The 16,901-nt window shown below is 37.5% G+C and overlaps 1 protein-coding gene across 1 annotated transcript in view; it reads left to right on the top strand.

The window, feature by feature from the left end:
• Positions 1-16,901, top strand: part of gbe1b (glucan (1,4-alpha-), branching enzyme 1b) — a 200,863-nt gene that overhangs the window by 66,368 nt on the left and 117,594 nt on the right. The window contains exon 7 of the mRNA XM_016238020.1: positions 7,224-7,433. Within this exon, the coding sequence (XP_016093506.1) occupies positions 7,224-7,433 (210 nt within the window). The remainder of the gene's footprint in view (positions 1-7,223; positions 7,434-16,901) is intronic.

Genomic DNA, 16,901 nt, shown 5'->3' with positions numbered 1-16,901 from the left:
CTTCAGTCTGTGTGCATTGAATTTATTTAATACACGAGTTTCACAATTTGAGTTGAATTACTGAAAAAAAAACTTTTCCACGACATTCTAATTTGAGATGCACCTGTATATCTCAAATCTATAACAAAATACAACAAATACATGTATAAGTCATCCCAAATGATCCATATACATCTATATCAACAAAATATACATATACACCAATAATGATCTCATGACTCCAACAATAGTTCTTAACATCAGTTTTTGTACCCAAGTACTCTTCAAGTCCAGTTTTTCTTTTTTAATAAATCTGCAAAAATGTCAACAATTCTGTGTTTTTCTGTCAATATGGGGTGCTGTGTGTACATTAATGAGGAAAAAAAATAACTTAAATGATTTTAGCAAATGGCTGCAATATAACAAAGAGTGAAAAATTTAAGGGGGTCTGAATACTTTCTGTACCCACTGTATATCATATATATTTTAAGATCAAAAATCCACCTACATTAATTTAGCAAAAGTCTACGTTCTAAATTCCCTCCTCTACGAGTCTGTCAACTTTTCAATAGCTATAAAATTTAGGTCTAAGGGTGCTTTCACACCTGGCCCGTTGTTTCGGAACCTGAGGCGTTTCCCCCCTTAGCTTGGTTCGTTTGGGGATATGTGAACACGGCAATGGCGCTCGGATCCCCGCCAAAACAATCAGTCTGAGATCGCCTGAACGAGGTGGTCTCGGCTCGATTGAAAACGAACTCTGGAGCGGTTCGGTTGTGGTGAGAAAGCAATCCAATCTAACGGACCAACGAACCAGGCTATATCACAATGTATAATGGGTAAATTACGTAAGTTCCTTGAAAAGCATTAGCTTTGTTGTTTTGCTAATACTTCAAAATGAACCATGTGAATGTCTGTGGGCACACGTTTTAATTTTATAATGCCGTCTTATTGCTCTTCTTCCTAGTATGTGCATTTTAAAAATGTTTTCTCAATGAATTCCTGGACTCTTCTCAAAGTGATAAATTACTATAATGGCAAAAAAAACAATAAGCCTGCGAAGCTGTTATTCTTCCATCCTGACAGATGACAGCTGTGACAGTGAAGTGAAATCCTGGAAAATAAACCGTGAAACATTGACCAATGAGAGAACAGTTTACTCGCGTGTGACTTGTATTAACAAATTTGTTCCGTTAAGAAACATTGCCGTATGAAAGCGACCCGAACCAAGAATAAAAAGCAACATTGTAATCATTTTAATCCCTGTTTCGGAACAAAGCAATCGATCTACAGGTGTGACAGCACCCTAAGACTGAATGAGACATCTCAACAAAATGATGAGCCACAGGCGATTTTAAATCTTTCCTCCTAATAGCGCTCATATGCTCAATGATCAGAGTTCCAATTTGTCTATTTGTCTTACCCACATATTGTTTTATACACAAACAAGATAACAGATAAATCACATTAGTGGAAACACATGATACCAGTTGTTTAATTTCATATGTGCGATCAGTTATACAACTCCGAAACATTTTTACATGCAGCGCGTTTGTTGATAAAAAACAACAATATACTCTCCTTCCATAAACCAACATTATACTCTCCTCCCATAAATTTTGCGTCTAAAAAGGACACTCCTACAAATGCATATTCAATAAGATCAGGCGCAAAAATAACCGTGTCCATGCCTTTTCAGCGCTAATTCTTCACTGCGCGTCTTTAGTAAATCCTGACAGTACGATTTTAACGCCAAAAGATGGTTTGCGCTGGCGCAAGCTGTTATTAAATCTGTCCCTTAGAGTATAATTTCTTTTTTTTGTCATATTTCATTATTCATTAATAGGTGATTTGGTTACAAAACATTTTTGTTATGCTGGTTGAAAGTCTCTTCACATCCCGAACAATCATTGAGTTAAGTGGTCTAAATATATAGTTAAGTCATGAAACTCTAGATGCCGCAGGTGACGGATTGTTAACGGAACCGATGATATTCAGAGAGTTAAACGACTTGGCACAAGCTGATTGGTTCATGCTGCATATGCAGCCTATGAGCTTACTGCCTTGCATTTATATGGCTGGCTAGCATTCACTAGAGATTCCTGCAGCACACTTTCAGAGTTTATCTGAAACCCTCCACCTTCCCCAGCTCCACCTGTATAGATCTGCTATGGGTTTTTTTATATGCTATTTGTGCAGCAGCAGTATGTCTTAAATACTCACGGCACCGTATCGCCATATGCATTGGCAGTAGCAAGTTCCTGTACGTGCTTGCAGCAGCAGCAGCAATAATCTACAACTACAGCAATAACCAACAGCAGCAGCAATTCAGCATCAGCGTAGCAGATCTATTCCGCCAAGACCAATTAGATTAACATTGTCATATCCATCACCATGCTAAAATCTTCAGAGAGTTGTCATGATTGAAATGTATTTATATTTTATCTCTGGAAGTAGTAGGACCATAAAATGTTCATCCAATCATATCCCTTGGTCCGAGGGCTACGATAGGCTGTCCTACCTGCCTGTATGTATTTGCATACCTTTGCGCAACCCAGAGAGAATGGAAAGTGTTAATATTGTAATATTGTGCGCTTTGTACTGAAGTGTTAGCACTGCATTCAATCCTCCACCAACGCTGTCTCTCATTGTGTCGCTGGTTAGTCTCTGGTTTGTCTGTGCGCGTTCATGTGTTTTGGAGGAGACGTAGCTTTGGAGAGTGATTTGCAGGGAGGGTGGGATCGTATGCTTTCAAGCTATCTTGCTGTTGCTAGACTCTCCAAAACTTTAACACAATATTGACTTGAAATTATCTGATGTGATTAATTAATCAGCACATCATGTAATTAATTAGAAAAAAATGTAATCGATTGACAGACATATTTTTTTTCCTATTCCTCTCCCCTGCATCTCACATTTTTTAATGCAAAAACACATTCTTTGTGAATCACCCTGAAGACAGCTTTACTATACATCATGTAACTTAATAAGTGATTCATCTGGAATACTAGGCAGGAACTCTGTGAGCCAAAGTAAAAAAAAATGACCCTGGAAATCAACTCTAGGGTGCACTTGTTGACACTCAATGAAAAGAGTCTCTCATTGTGTCGCTGGTTAGTCTCTGGTTTGTCTGTGCGCGTTCATGTGTTTTGGAGGAGACGTAGCTTTGGAGAGTGATTTGCAGGGAGGGTGGGATCGTATGCTTTCAAGCTATCTTGCTGTTGCTAGACTCTCCAAAACTTTAACACAATATTGACTTGAAATTATCTGATGTGATTAATTAATCAGCACATCATGTAATTAATTAGAAAAAAATGTAATCGATTGACAGACATATTTTTTTTCCTATTCCTCTCCCCTGCATCTCACATTTTTTAATGCAAAAACACATTCTTTGTGAATCACCCTGAAGACAGCTTTACTATACATCATGTAACTTAATAAGTGATACATCTGGAATACTAGGCAGGAACTCTGTGAGCCAAAGTAAAAAAAAATGACCCTGGAAATCAACTCTAGGGTGCACTTGTTGACACTCAATGAAAAGGATGCTGCCCTGAGGCCCATAACATGGTACAATTCACTCATTTTTATCTTCTTAATGTTCAAAATGAGGTAAATGTAACACCCCTCAGTGAAAACGATAGGCACACACACACACCATGAGACTCTGTCCCACATCTGTGGCCCCAAATCACAGAGAGGCTCCTCTGACGGGGCCGATAATCTCCCTGTAAACACATTTGCAGTTAATCCTGTGGAGAGGTAGAGACCTCAGATAAAGGAAGACAGGCAGGAATTCTTTATTTATGTGCTTTATTCCATCGCTCGCCCTTACCGGCTAGCGCTGAAGACAGCCTATAGCGCGAGTATAATGTATACAGAGTAATTTCACCCATGATTGATCTCCCTGAGCCGTTTAAAAAGTGCAAGGTCTGGATGCTGGGAAGGGGGTGGAGGCCGAGGGGAGGGGTATTGTTGTCACCCTGCATCACGTTTGCCGGGGGAAAGCGATTTGATGATAGCTGGAGGACAGATGAAGCTTCTTGGAGCAATTACACGGAGATACGTGAGGAAGCGCTGATGGAAATGCGCCGCTCTTGCCCTTTGTTCCGCAAGGAGCAGTAAGTCACCCCGAATGGAGGCTTTGACCTCTGCTCAGCCGCCATGACGGTGTAAACGATCTGAGATTGATTTCTATTTACTGCCATATTTGTTTGTTTTTACACGGCAATTGGGCGGCACGGTTGATGTATTTGCACGTGTCGTTCTGCTGGCGCTGCTAAACACAGCTGTTGAGGGGATTTTTCTGAGATGGACACATGCACACATACGTAATGTGGCAGATCTGGGATAGTATCCAGAAGGTTGTAGGTTTGAATCCCAAAAGGCTGATCCATGAAATATGGCCACTGCGCCACTTAAGGGGGACTATAATTGCTTTGTTTGTTTTGAGTGGATGAGCATGTCAACTTTTGGATTAGTGATTAGGTGTAACTGTTTGGCAGAGTATTTTAAGATTGGACAGACCTTGTTTGGGGGGGAACTATTCTTATGTACCTATTCTTCTTAATTTCCATTCCAATTATTTTCTGTTTGTCCTTTACAGTTTATTAGTTTTCATCAGTTTTTACTGTAATTTGATCTTTTATAACTTTTTTTTTTACAGTATCTTGTAGTTTATTTATTTATTTTAGTTTTTATTTATTTATTTTTGGACTGCCAAAGGTGTGTTAACAAAATTACATTTCTCAGAAAAGTGTTATGTCAGTTTTCATGTTGAAATTACAAATCTAAAGCTATCACAAATATTTTCTGTTTGTATGTTTTCATTCATTCATTCGTTCGGTCAGTCGTTCATTCGTTCGTTCATTCATTCAGTTTGTAATCTTGAAAGTGAACTTTAATTTAGCTACCATTTTCCTATTAAATAAGTTTTTATTTTTATTTGTTAATGTTTAAAATTGTGTTTACAGTAATTTGATCTTTTATAACTTTTTTTTTTTACAGTATCTTGTAGTTTATTTATTTATTTTAGTTTTTATTTATTTATTTTTGGACTGCCAAAGGTGTGTTAACAAAATTACATTTCTCAGAAAAGTGTTATGTCAGTTTTCATGTTGAAATTACAAATCTAAAGCTATCACAAATATTTTCTGTTTGTATGTTTTCATTCATTCATTCGTTCGGTCAGTCGTTCATTCGTTCGTTCATTCATTCAGTTTGTAATCTTGAAAGTGAACTTTAATTTAGCTACCATTTTCCTATTAAATAAGTTTTTATTTTTATTTGTTGATGTTTAAAATTGTGTTTACATTTTTTAAATCTAATTAATCACACCCTTTTTCTGTGATTAGTCGCGATTAATCGCATACTTTATGAAATTAAGCATAGACCATTTATCTTGTTTCAAATGTTTTCATCGTCATTATTTGCTATATCCAGCAAAGTAAACCAAAAGACTGAAGGATGATTCTGAAAATCAAAAATAAAATTAAGATGTCTTTCCAAATAAGAACACTTAGAAACTCCAAAAGGATACCAAAGAAAACAAATTATATAAGGAACCCATATAAGCACATATGAAAGAAAAAAATGCTTTAAAAAAAATCTGAATTGTATAGTGCAACAGCAAATATATTGTTTACAGTAAGTCAAGTTGCGATACCGAACAGGACCACATGGAGATGCCAAAAAAACTCTAAACCAACCGCCTGCTGACTGCATATATCTACTACAGTACATGGATCCATTCAGAATAACTAAACGCATGTCAAATCAAAACATTATCGTGAATGTGTGTGGAAACAACGTGAATGTAAGGAAATGTCTGTGCCTGTGCATAAATACAATGTGCGATCAGTGCGTCAAGAGCACTCATACACGCATTATTATAACAGACTTACGCGTGCTTACTGTACTGTACAACTCCTGTACGCCACCGACGTAAATCGTCTTTACCTTGATTGCAGTCTTCATCCATCAAAACTTTACTATCGAGACACTGGTTATCCAGTCGCGTCTCATCTGGCCATACAGTGGTGGAAGACAATCCATTCATTCTGTACTTCACAGAGTGCGTGTGACATGTGAGGGCTCGCACTCTTCAGTGACATTCACATAAATACGCAACACGAGTCTCTGTTCTCTCTGCAATCTCTGATGTAATCAGCCTGGTTTCCTTTATATTAGCGCTGTTTTGGACGGATTGTTTGAATGCATTCGCTTACTGGATCATTGGAAAACTTTCCCGGAGTTTAGTGGCTTAAAATGATCTGATCGCAAGCAGAGAAGCAAAATTGGGTTAAAGGGTTAGAATAGAAATTGTGCTTTAGTAATTTTGCTTTAATTGTGTTAAATTATTTTATGGCGTTAATGATAGTAAAATTAATCGCATGCGTTAACGCTGACAGCCCTAATATTATGTTATGTTATGTTATGTTATGTGAATATTATGTAGATATTTTTTATTATATTAATTGGGCTAAAGACCAAAGTTTATCATAGAAATATTTGAAATTATTCAAACAAATTATTATTATTCATGTCTTTTAAAATGTTGTTATGTCTTTTAAAGTTTTCAAAGCTATAAAAGAAATCATATAGGCCTATATTTTCTATTTATTTATTTTTTATTTATTTAGTCTCTCTGCCTTTATTCAGATAGAACAAGAAAGACATTAAAGATGTGTGTAGGAGAGATCGAAATGGGATTGGAGATGGATTAGAAATAGACCACGAGCTGGGATTCAATGTTGGGTTGCCCAAAGCACTATTGCACCATATGTTGGAGAGCAGCCCATAAGACAATGGCCCCCAACAAATAGAGGCCTATTTTATTATCTATTTTATATCTATTCTTAATCTAAGTTCAGAACAAATGGCTTCTTAAGTTGTTTGTGTATTTGTCTTACACTGTTAGTAACATGAACAAAACATTGTTAATCACAGTTTGCAATCGTCGGCCATCATTGCAGCTCTAACTGTAAAGCCGACTCCAGCAGTGTTTCACATTCACATTTTCTTTAGCACATCTTGCAGCAAGCAGATGTTCTGTATTCTGAAATCAGTGCATCTTGTGTTTTGCGATAAACTCAGAAAGATATCTCTATACTTTTGAAATAATTGGTCTTAACAGTCAGACTGCTGCTAGTTCAAGCTTAGCCCAAGACGAAGAGCATGCAGCTTGACAGACAACCTGTGCCCAGACTGCTCTGATATCTGCCTTCATCTGTTCTTCTCTCCAGTCGTTACGGCACCCCTGAGGAACTCAAGGAGCTGATTGACGTGGCTCACTCTCTGGGTATCATCGTCCTGCTCGATGTGGTGCACAGCCACGCATCCAAGAACACAGAGGACGGGCTGAACAGCTTTGACGGCTCTGACTCCTGTTTCTTCCACAGCGGGCCCCGTGGAGAACACAGCCTCTGGGACAGCAGACTCTTCAACTACTCTGGGTGAGACTCAAGTTTGTTTTTCACATTTCAAACACCCTAAGCATCACGCTTCACGTAAGTTACACGGCTCTCTCATCATACAACACCTTTTGTAACACAGCATTGTGGAGCACAACACAGGTGCTCTTCTAAAATCTAGGCTGCGTTCCAAAACCTAGTGAGCTCCCTACAGAAGCAGCATAGACACGCTTTCGACTGGAAGGCTGTTCTGGTAATTATGCTGCCTTCGAAGATACCTTGGTTTTTTGCCAAATTGTTCTCCAGGGGTGAAGATCTCCCTTAGAAACTACAGTTGAAATGTAGCTTTAACTGATACTTATCAAGAAATATAAAAGCATTTATGCTAAACTGACTCTGTAAGCAAACAAATAAATAACTCATTAATAAGTTCTAAAGCATACATTGCTGCACAGAAATGGCAATTGCAAAATGACAAGCTTAGTGAAAAAAAAAAATGGTTGGAAAGTTGGTGAACAGTGGACTCTTTTCACAGACTGTGATGAAGCATTTTAACGGTCATCAGCATTGCAAATCCTGCAAAGATTTTTGATTTTATATTTTCGTTTTTTATGTGTACATTTATAATTATTTTCTATTAACTTTGCATCAAATTACAAAAAAAAAAAAAAAGTTAACTCAGCAGTGAGGATGTTTCTATTGTATTATATTATAAATATTATAAATATTTGTATAGTTGATTAGTGTTTGAATGGTGACAAGCTTGGAGGGAAAAAAAGGATAACAGTTGGTGGACAATGCAGGAGGAATACGGTATACATATTTGTATAATTTGTTTAAAAATAAATAATATATGAATAGCGACAAGCCTAATGGAAATAGATTAAATTCAGTGGACAATACTGGAGAAATGCATTATAAATATTTGTGTATAATATTCAAAAATGAATAGTACTTATAAAAAGTCAATTTTTTTGCATTTGTTTGCTTTGCATTTTCTTGTTTACTAGAATAGCGCAGTTAGCTTAGCTTAGCAACATGCTAAAACCAAACTATTAAAGTAAGTAGAGCTCCAGAATTTGGCTATTTACCGTATTGACCCGAATATAAGACTATGTTTTTCTTTCTTGGAAATACATCTGAAAAAACGCGGTCGTCTTATATTCAGGGTCTAGACTTTGACATGTCAATAATACACCCACAACAATAGGTGGCAACAAATACGCATAAAACGAGTGTGCCATGAAATACATAATGTAATGCGTGTTGTAAAGATTGCGAGTAAAAACAAAAGAAAAAGAAAACCTTACAGCTGCATGAGTCGTGACTGTCACGTTAGCCTGATGGGACTAAACTCCCTTTGTGATTTTAAAACGTAAGACAGTACCCAGATTTGAAGACTACAGTAAGATTTAACTTCTACTGTTAATAATATTTTGGTAGGCTACTATTAGATGGATAGCCTAAGTGTCCTAATTCAGATGGGCTACCTGTTTTTTTTTTTTTAATGGTATATCATAAAGTGTATATTTTTTAAATGTGATTGTTGGTACAGTTTACCAGTTTTCACCATACTTTCAAAACAAAAATTAAAATAGGAAAAATATGCAATATGAAAATAATTGAAGACAACATTTGGTTTTTAAAAAGCCTTTTTCCAAAAGGTACATCTGGGAAAAGGGGGGTCGTCTTATAATCAGGGTCGTTTTATATTCGGGCCAATACAGTAGTTATTTTAAAGAAGATCATTTTAAAGGTTGTTTGTTAACTGACAGAATGGCTGATTATTTCAGTTGTTCTTCTCTAGTTCACTCAAAACACTGTTTGTAATCATCTATTTTGAAATGGAGGCTACAAACACGAACTGTAGGTTTTTCAGGTTTTCTGTTGTGTTGCTCTCTCCATATTTGTGATTCTTCTTCTTTTTTTTCTCTCTCCTCTCAACAGCATAGGAAGCCAAGTTTTTTTGAAAGCCCCTTTTTCCAGTGGCGAAATACCCATTTAAGTCATTATTATTGTGTGAATCACTGAATACGTTTGTAATTGTCAGTCTTTGTACACATTGAGGCACATCTCATTTTGTCATTGAATGCATCTCAATGTTTTCTTGAGCATCTTATGCATTGAATGCCACTTTTGAGATCCCCATTAATTCCCGTTGCATGTTTCAAAGCACTTATTTGATAGAATTACATTAAATTGACAGCACTACTTATTTTTAATATGTTGCATATCCTTAATGTTTCTTTGCTCTAATGTCTAATTTTAACCACTCAAGTTTACTGTTCTGGAACTATGCGAGTTTATAAGTGTGTGTGTGTGTGTTGTTGAGTTGTGCTCACAGGTCATATCTCTGTAATTAATAATGTGGCATGGAATTATGCTTCCATAATTAGTTCACCTCATCAGCACTTTTGTTTGCCCATAATCAAGCATTAACATGTCCTTATCTCACACAACGGAATATTCATGTAAAATTCTTAAAGCTTTTAAAGATGCTTTCTGTTTATGAATAATCATTGCCATATTTGCCTATTTAGACTCATTCATCTCTGAAAACAAAGAGACAATGCAAAAGCGCTAAGAGGCTTAGAAATGCAGAACCCACAGTAGACCAAGTTGGAGGAACAGTTCTGTCATTATTTACTCACCCTCATGTCACTCCAAACTTGCTAGACTTTCCTCCATCGAACACAAAAGCAGAATTGTCCGCTGCTTAAAATGGTTTGGAATGACATAAGAGTAAGTAATTAATGACTTTACATTTTAGGGTGAACTGTCCCTTTAAATTCCAAGAACATGTTATTATCACAGTAAGGCAAGTAGTTGGAACTTATATTTGACCTGGTCAGTTTTTCATCATTATAGCTAAAAATGCACTGCATTTCTGTAGCCATTAGGTTTTCATCACAACCATATGCCAGCTAATATGTTAATTTCCCTTTTCCCCCACTCTCGAACCCATACTGAGTGAGTCTTTAAATTGGAACACCTACTGTACTCTATTTGCCTCTGGCAGTATTCCCATTGCACCGTCTTGGGCTGACAGCAATTACTTCAATGTTGTATATGAAACCTTTCTGCAAAAGCGCAGTGTGAATTCTCCATCAGTATGTCCTTCCAAATTGTTCACTCCCTTTGTCTCTGAATTCTTGCATGTTAAAGGGGTCATTTGATGCGATTTCAAGTTTTCCTTTCTCTTTGGAGTGTTACAAGCTGTTTGTGAATATATAAGATCCCTAAAGTTGCAAAGACTAAAGTCTCAAACCCAAAGAGATATTTTTTATAAAAGTTAAGACTCGTCCACGCCCCCCTAAAACGCCTAGTTTAAACACGCCTACGTCACTGTGTAGGAAGATTTGCATAACACCGCCCAAATGTTCACGCAAAGAAAGAAGGCGTAACTTTGATTCTTGCTGTAGTATTGTTGTTACCGCTGCCATGTCGTGGAGACGCTGTGTGTTTAGTTGTGAAAGCGAAACTACTTTGTTTGGCCTTCCAAAAGAGGACACAACTAGAAATCAGTGGTTAAGTTGTATTTACAACACTGTTCCAGAACAGTTCAACCCAAATATTCAGATGTGTGCAACGCATTTTATGGAGGACTGTTTTCTGATCCTGGGATAGTAGCCTACAATCCGTCTGTTCTGACTCACAGCCTGCAAGTATGTTTTCATATTCAAAGAATTTGCCACTGACGATTCAAACGCGAGTTTTGAGATTTAGATTTAGTCATTTAGCAGACGCTTTTATCCAAAGCGACTTACAATTGGGGGATACATAAAGCGATTCTTCTTAAAGAGGCAAACAGATACAAGAAGTGGTTGTAATACCAAGTTCTTAGACATTGTTCAAATAAGTACAAGCTAGAAAGAGAAGGAATAAATAAAGAGAGATAATTGTTTTAATTTATTTTTTTGATGAAGTCAAGTAGCTTCGAAAGAGATGAGTTTTCAGCTGTCACAAGGCAGTATAAGTCATTATAATCAGTAATTATGTCCCCACTGGATGCAACAAATGCCTCATTTATAATGGGTTTTATTGTTTTTGTCTCGTCGCACCGGGACACGTTACCACAATATGGTAGGGGCGTAACATTTCCGTCACACGTTTGAGGTATTCGGCCAATCACAATGGACTGGATAGCTGGCCAATCAGAGCTCACCTTGCTTTTCAGACCGATGAGCTTTGTAAAAATCTACGCATTTTAGAAAGGCGGGGCATAGAGGAGCAACAATAATGTACAGTATGTGGAAAATAATGTGTTTTTTGAACCTTAAATCGCATAAACACATTTCATCACACCAAATACACAAAATAATGTTATTTTTAGCAATGTCAGATGACCCCTTTAAATATGCTATCTAAAATTCAACTAATCGTGTTCAATTATTAATTATTAAGAAACTCTTCTAAAATTATTCTGTAGTTAATAAGCATAACTTTAAATCATGATATAAACAGGCATAGTTATTTTTACTATATGTATATGTAATTAGATCACAGAGCTGGGAATATGTTTTGGGAATTTTCACTTCACTCTGACTTTTGCAGGACTTTATATGCTTAATGTTTGGTTTGTTAGTTATGAGTGATTTTCTTTTTGATGCACAGATATAAATTTTTTTATGGTTTTATGGTGCACTCATATTTATTTCCATGTGTATACAGAATCATCATCTAGATCACTTAACCATGAAATTTTCACTTATTCGTCAAAGCAAAAGATCTTATGAAGGTGAAATGGATCTCAAGAGATGCACTTGACATCTGGCTGAGTGGAAAGTGCATTTTGGGTTTGTTTCTGACAGGCTTCATTAAGAGTATGCGTTCTTCCTGATGGAAAATAACTTCAGTGGTTTTTGTTCTCGAAAAACCAACTTTACAAATCAGAGCAAACTGTAGGAGTGTTTCCAAAAAGAATGTTGGTTTGCTGTCAGAACAGTTGACAATTAACTAGGCTTTTTTTTTTTAAACAAATCTCACAATTTTGACATCAAGCGTGTGTGTATTATGTGTGAATACTGTTTACAGTTGAAAAAGTGTATAATTGGAAGACAAAGCCTCCATTTAAGGAGATTATTTAGAAAAAAAACAAAAAAAAACTTGTCTTTTAAAGCTGACAGTTAAAACGCAGAATGTGTTTGCTCATTAATAACTAAAAGAAAGTGTTAATGTGAAACCACAGAGTTTCTGAAAATGTTTTCAGTTTAGTGTTTTTAGTATTGTGAATCTATCAGAATTTATGCAAAGAGGCCAATATTGTAGGACCAGGACAGTTAAAAAAAAACATATTGGACAGGAAAAAGGGATCCAGCTGCAATAAAATGGTCCACTTAATTCAAAGCTTCATTTATTTTGACCTTCGTCAAATACATTTCTCATTGCACTGCCTGGATTTTATTGTGGAGACATTTTTGCCAGTGTTCTGGGTAAAATATCACCAAAACAAAAAAATCAATAATATATATCAAGCTTATAAAAAAAGTAATCCCACTTGAATAGTGTTGAAGGGTAATAACAAAAATAAAAATGAATAAATGTTTGTGCAGCCTATAAGTATTTATTTAATGCCCATGGCTATTGTATCGTCTTTTATCACAATCTGCTTTGATGATCAATCAGTAACAGATGTGAGCTTGATTTGGCATCAACACAGAAATTCTATGAGGGGCTGTTAAGCACATAAAGTGAATTCCCTTGAAAGTAATGACATTATCCTTTCATTTTACAGCTCAGAAACATGCAAATCCCTGATCAAGTACACATACATTTGAAACCAAATGAACAAAGCCCATGCATGACAGTCTACATCTAACAGTGTGTGTTCTAATGATAGCTGAACACGTCTCAGACATGCCCCATGAGAGCTACGATAATGAAAGACTGAGCGTATCAAAATGAGAATCGCTAACTTCAAAACATCATGTGTGTAAATGAACCGAAGAACAACAGTTGGCGAAAATGGGTCTTAAATTTGCAGTAGCTCAAAGTGCCCTTGTGTGTCACAGTATCAGAGACGTGTTTACAATCCTTTGCTCTGAACAGTTCGGGCTTCCATTCACACACACACACACAATGTATGCGGCTTCACGGATGCCGCTCGACGCTCTGTTCTCCAAATCATTACTGTCATCGCAGCGGTAAGCTCTACAAAAGCGTACGGCACTTTAGCCACTAGCTGGCTCTGACCCTAATGGCCCTCACGGTAAACCCGTACCTATTGATTGGTGCTCTCGCGGCGCGTGATAATTAAGTTTCTCTTCTTCTTCTTCCACGGCTGTAAGCTCATCTCATCACACATTAAGAGACAGACCGGCCGCCTCCGTGGAGTCTATCAATGCCTTTTTGAACCCACATTTAATAAGCGCATGCCAAAAGCTGCTGCCGCCAATACATTATCCAGCGTTAGTGTCAGATGGCGCAGAGATTCGGTAATAAGAGCCAAGCTGCAGTTTCATTACTTATTGAGCTTGTGCAGTTTTCAGAGGGACTCATTAGATGGGCCGCAGACATATGCCACAACCAGCAGCCATCTGAAGAGTCATTTGTGAAAGCCCGAAGGAATGCCCCAGTGTCATCGCCCGTTAATTTGTCTGTTTTTCTTGTTGACGTTTGTTTGGATGCATCTCGGTGTTGGGCTCTCTATTAATTCCTGCTTTTGAGAAGATGAATCGTGGAAGGGCTGTTCTTGGTGGCGACTGCGATGGCACAGCATTGTTTAATCAAGCAACTTTGAAACCGGCATTGGCAAACATCGCAACAGATGCGCCATTGACATCGGTGGAAATTGCATGTGGTGTTTCTTGAAATGAGGGATTTTTTTTGTAGAATCAAACAATCATTGTTGTCCCTTGGTTCAACATGACATGGGAATAAAGGACTTTCTTGGTGCGGGAACTTTTGAGAACAAATGGCTGGCTGGAAGAAAACAAGTCGAATAACTTTGCAATGTTTGACAGTGAATTTGACCTTGAGACTCCAAGTTCCAGACAAAAAGCTCCCTTGAGAAGTGGGCCGGTGTGTCAGGTGAGGAATTGTCCTTCACAATCAACCGCAAACTAAGTTGCTTCAGAACTTTTAAAAGCAGAACTTTTTTTGATTGCTTAGGCAAAATCCCTTTGTTTTGTTCTGATGTTCTCTTAGTACCTAACTTTAACGTAACCTCACATAAGTTATGCTTTGCATAACTTCAAGATGTTCTTGACTGCGAACTTTACCTTGAGCCTCTATGTCCCAGTCAAAATGCCCCCTTGATAAGTGGGACGGTGTGTCAGGTGAGGAATTGTCCTTCACAATCAACCGCAAACTAATTTGCTTCCATCTTTTTCACATATACAAGCAAGCAACCCACTACTGCTGATCACTGTTGGTTGCTTAGACAAAATCCCATCTTTGTGATTTGTATTTCTTGGTCTATTAGAACCTAACTTTCACATGACTTTACATTTCACATAACATTTCGCATAACTTTAAAGTGCCCCTCTTATGCCATTTTTAAGGTTCCTAATATTGTTTTGTGAGTCTACTACAATAGCATGCAAGTTCAAAAAATTGTTTCGTTTTCTCAAACTAAGCATTTAATATCACGTCATTTTCCGACGATTCTCAAACAATTCGGTCGAAGCAGTTCTAAGATTCAGTCTCTTTAAACCCCCGTGAGCCTACTCTGCTCGGATTGGTCAGATGGCCCAGTCTGTTGTGATTGGACTACCACATAGAATGAGCCTCATTTCCGAAACGAACGTACAACAGAAAATTGAGCGTACGGTCGTTTTGACGCAAAACTGGGAATTTATCAATATGGACGTGAGCTGTGGCTACGATTAAATCTCACGTCACGTCAAGTTTTCGAGTAAGTTGAAACTGTGTGCAGCATAGAGAATTGTGTAGAATTGTATAATGACAGCATTTTGTTCATTGGGGCCCGAGCACCGATGGTGTAAGGACCCTATTGGAATTACTCCGTTTCTTATTATTAGGGCCCAAGCCAGAAAGGCGCAGGGCCCTATTGATCCCCTAAGGATTATTATTAGGGCCCAAGCCGGAAAGGCACAGGGCCCTATTGTTTTTCTAAGGATTATTATTTTATTTAGATCATTAATAAAGTTTGAAAATACAATTATGAAATATTATAGATATGCTCAAGAACAAAACATTTATAACTGTTTTTATAAACTGCTTACTAGTGCCTTTTAATGTTGGAACAATGCTTTATAAAGGATGAACAGACTATTTACTAACTAATGATTCATAGTGTGCCAATTTATTTAATGTTTAAGTTTTGAATATTAACTGACATTAATACATGCTATATAATTATTGTTCATGTTCATTAATATAGTTAATGTTAATAACTAAAACCTTATTGTAAAGTGTTACTAAAGTTGTATATATTGTTCTGTGTATGTGTGTTTCACAGTCTTAATGGTTTGGATTAACCCTTTAATTGCCGTATCCCTTAAAACCAGACTGCCAGAGGGTTACTGTAAATGCATATGCCCACTGTGCACCGTTCTCCTGATGCCACCGGGGCGGCGTTTGCATTGACGGCTTGGGCCCGCCATCGCTGCTTGCAGCTATATTTTTTATTTTTTTTTTCAAGCTTCCGGGGCTTTTTGGGGGCCTTAACATACTCAAATTCTTGAAAATTTGCCCACGCGTTGGAACCTGCGGCCATTAGGACGCTGCAGAGGCTGGGACCCGGGCGTGGCACAGGGGCTCCCCCTGGAACACAGTCAGAAAACTTGACGTATATCTCACACATACTTGCACGTATTCATATGAAACTCAGTACACATATAGATCTCATTGAGCCGAACAACTTTCACACTGCATGTCACAGGCTCTGCCCAACAGGAAGTTGGCTATTTAAGGCTGTTTAAAAAGCGCATGCTCTGGAATTTGATATACTTGTCTGTGGATTTCCAACCGATTGCCACCAAACTCGGTGAACATGATCTCAAGACACTGGGGATGCTAAAGTGCGAAGAGATTTTTGATATCTCGAACGGTTTGCTCGTGGCGAGGCGATGAAGTTATGGCGAGAAATGAGAAACAGGAAGTGTCTAATAACATACACATACATTGTCTGATTTTGATTAAACTTCAGGGGGTTTTCCGTTGTATGATGCCGATCACATACATGTGACTATTAGGAGTCAAAGTTATAGCACCACCAACTGGCGGCAGGAAGTGTGTCATTTTCAAAATGCTTTTAATTCAGCTTCTTATTTTTACCCGATTTGCTTCAAACTTCTTCAGAATAATGTCAAAACACGGCTGATGTAAAACTGGTGAGGGGATATTGATATCTGAAATATTGTTGCCATGGTAACGTGTCAAACTTGAATATTCTTTTCCGGTGATTTTCGTGCAGATAACATGCTTAGAATTTCTTGAAACGCAACACACATATCAGTAATAATTATAGATAGACACTGCGAAAAGCTCATAAAAGGGCGTGGAAGAGGCACTCTATAGCGCCACCTTTTGACAAAACTTGGGGGG

This window comes from Sinocyclocheilus grahami, unplaced genomic scaffold, assembly GCF_001515645.1.
Source record: "Sinocyclocheilus grahami isolate Dianchi unplaced genomic scaffold, SAMN03320097.WGS_v1.1 scaffold529.1, whole genome shotgun sequence".
Classification (NCBI taxonomy): domain Eukaryota; kingdom Metazoa; phylum Chordata; class Actinopteri; order Cypriniformes; family Cyprinidae; genus Sinocyclocheilus; species Sinocyclocheilus grahami.
Note: the sequence above shows the minus strand (reverse complement) of the source record. Positions and strands in the feature narration are given on the sequence as shown.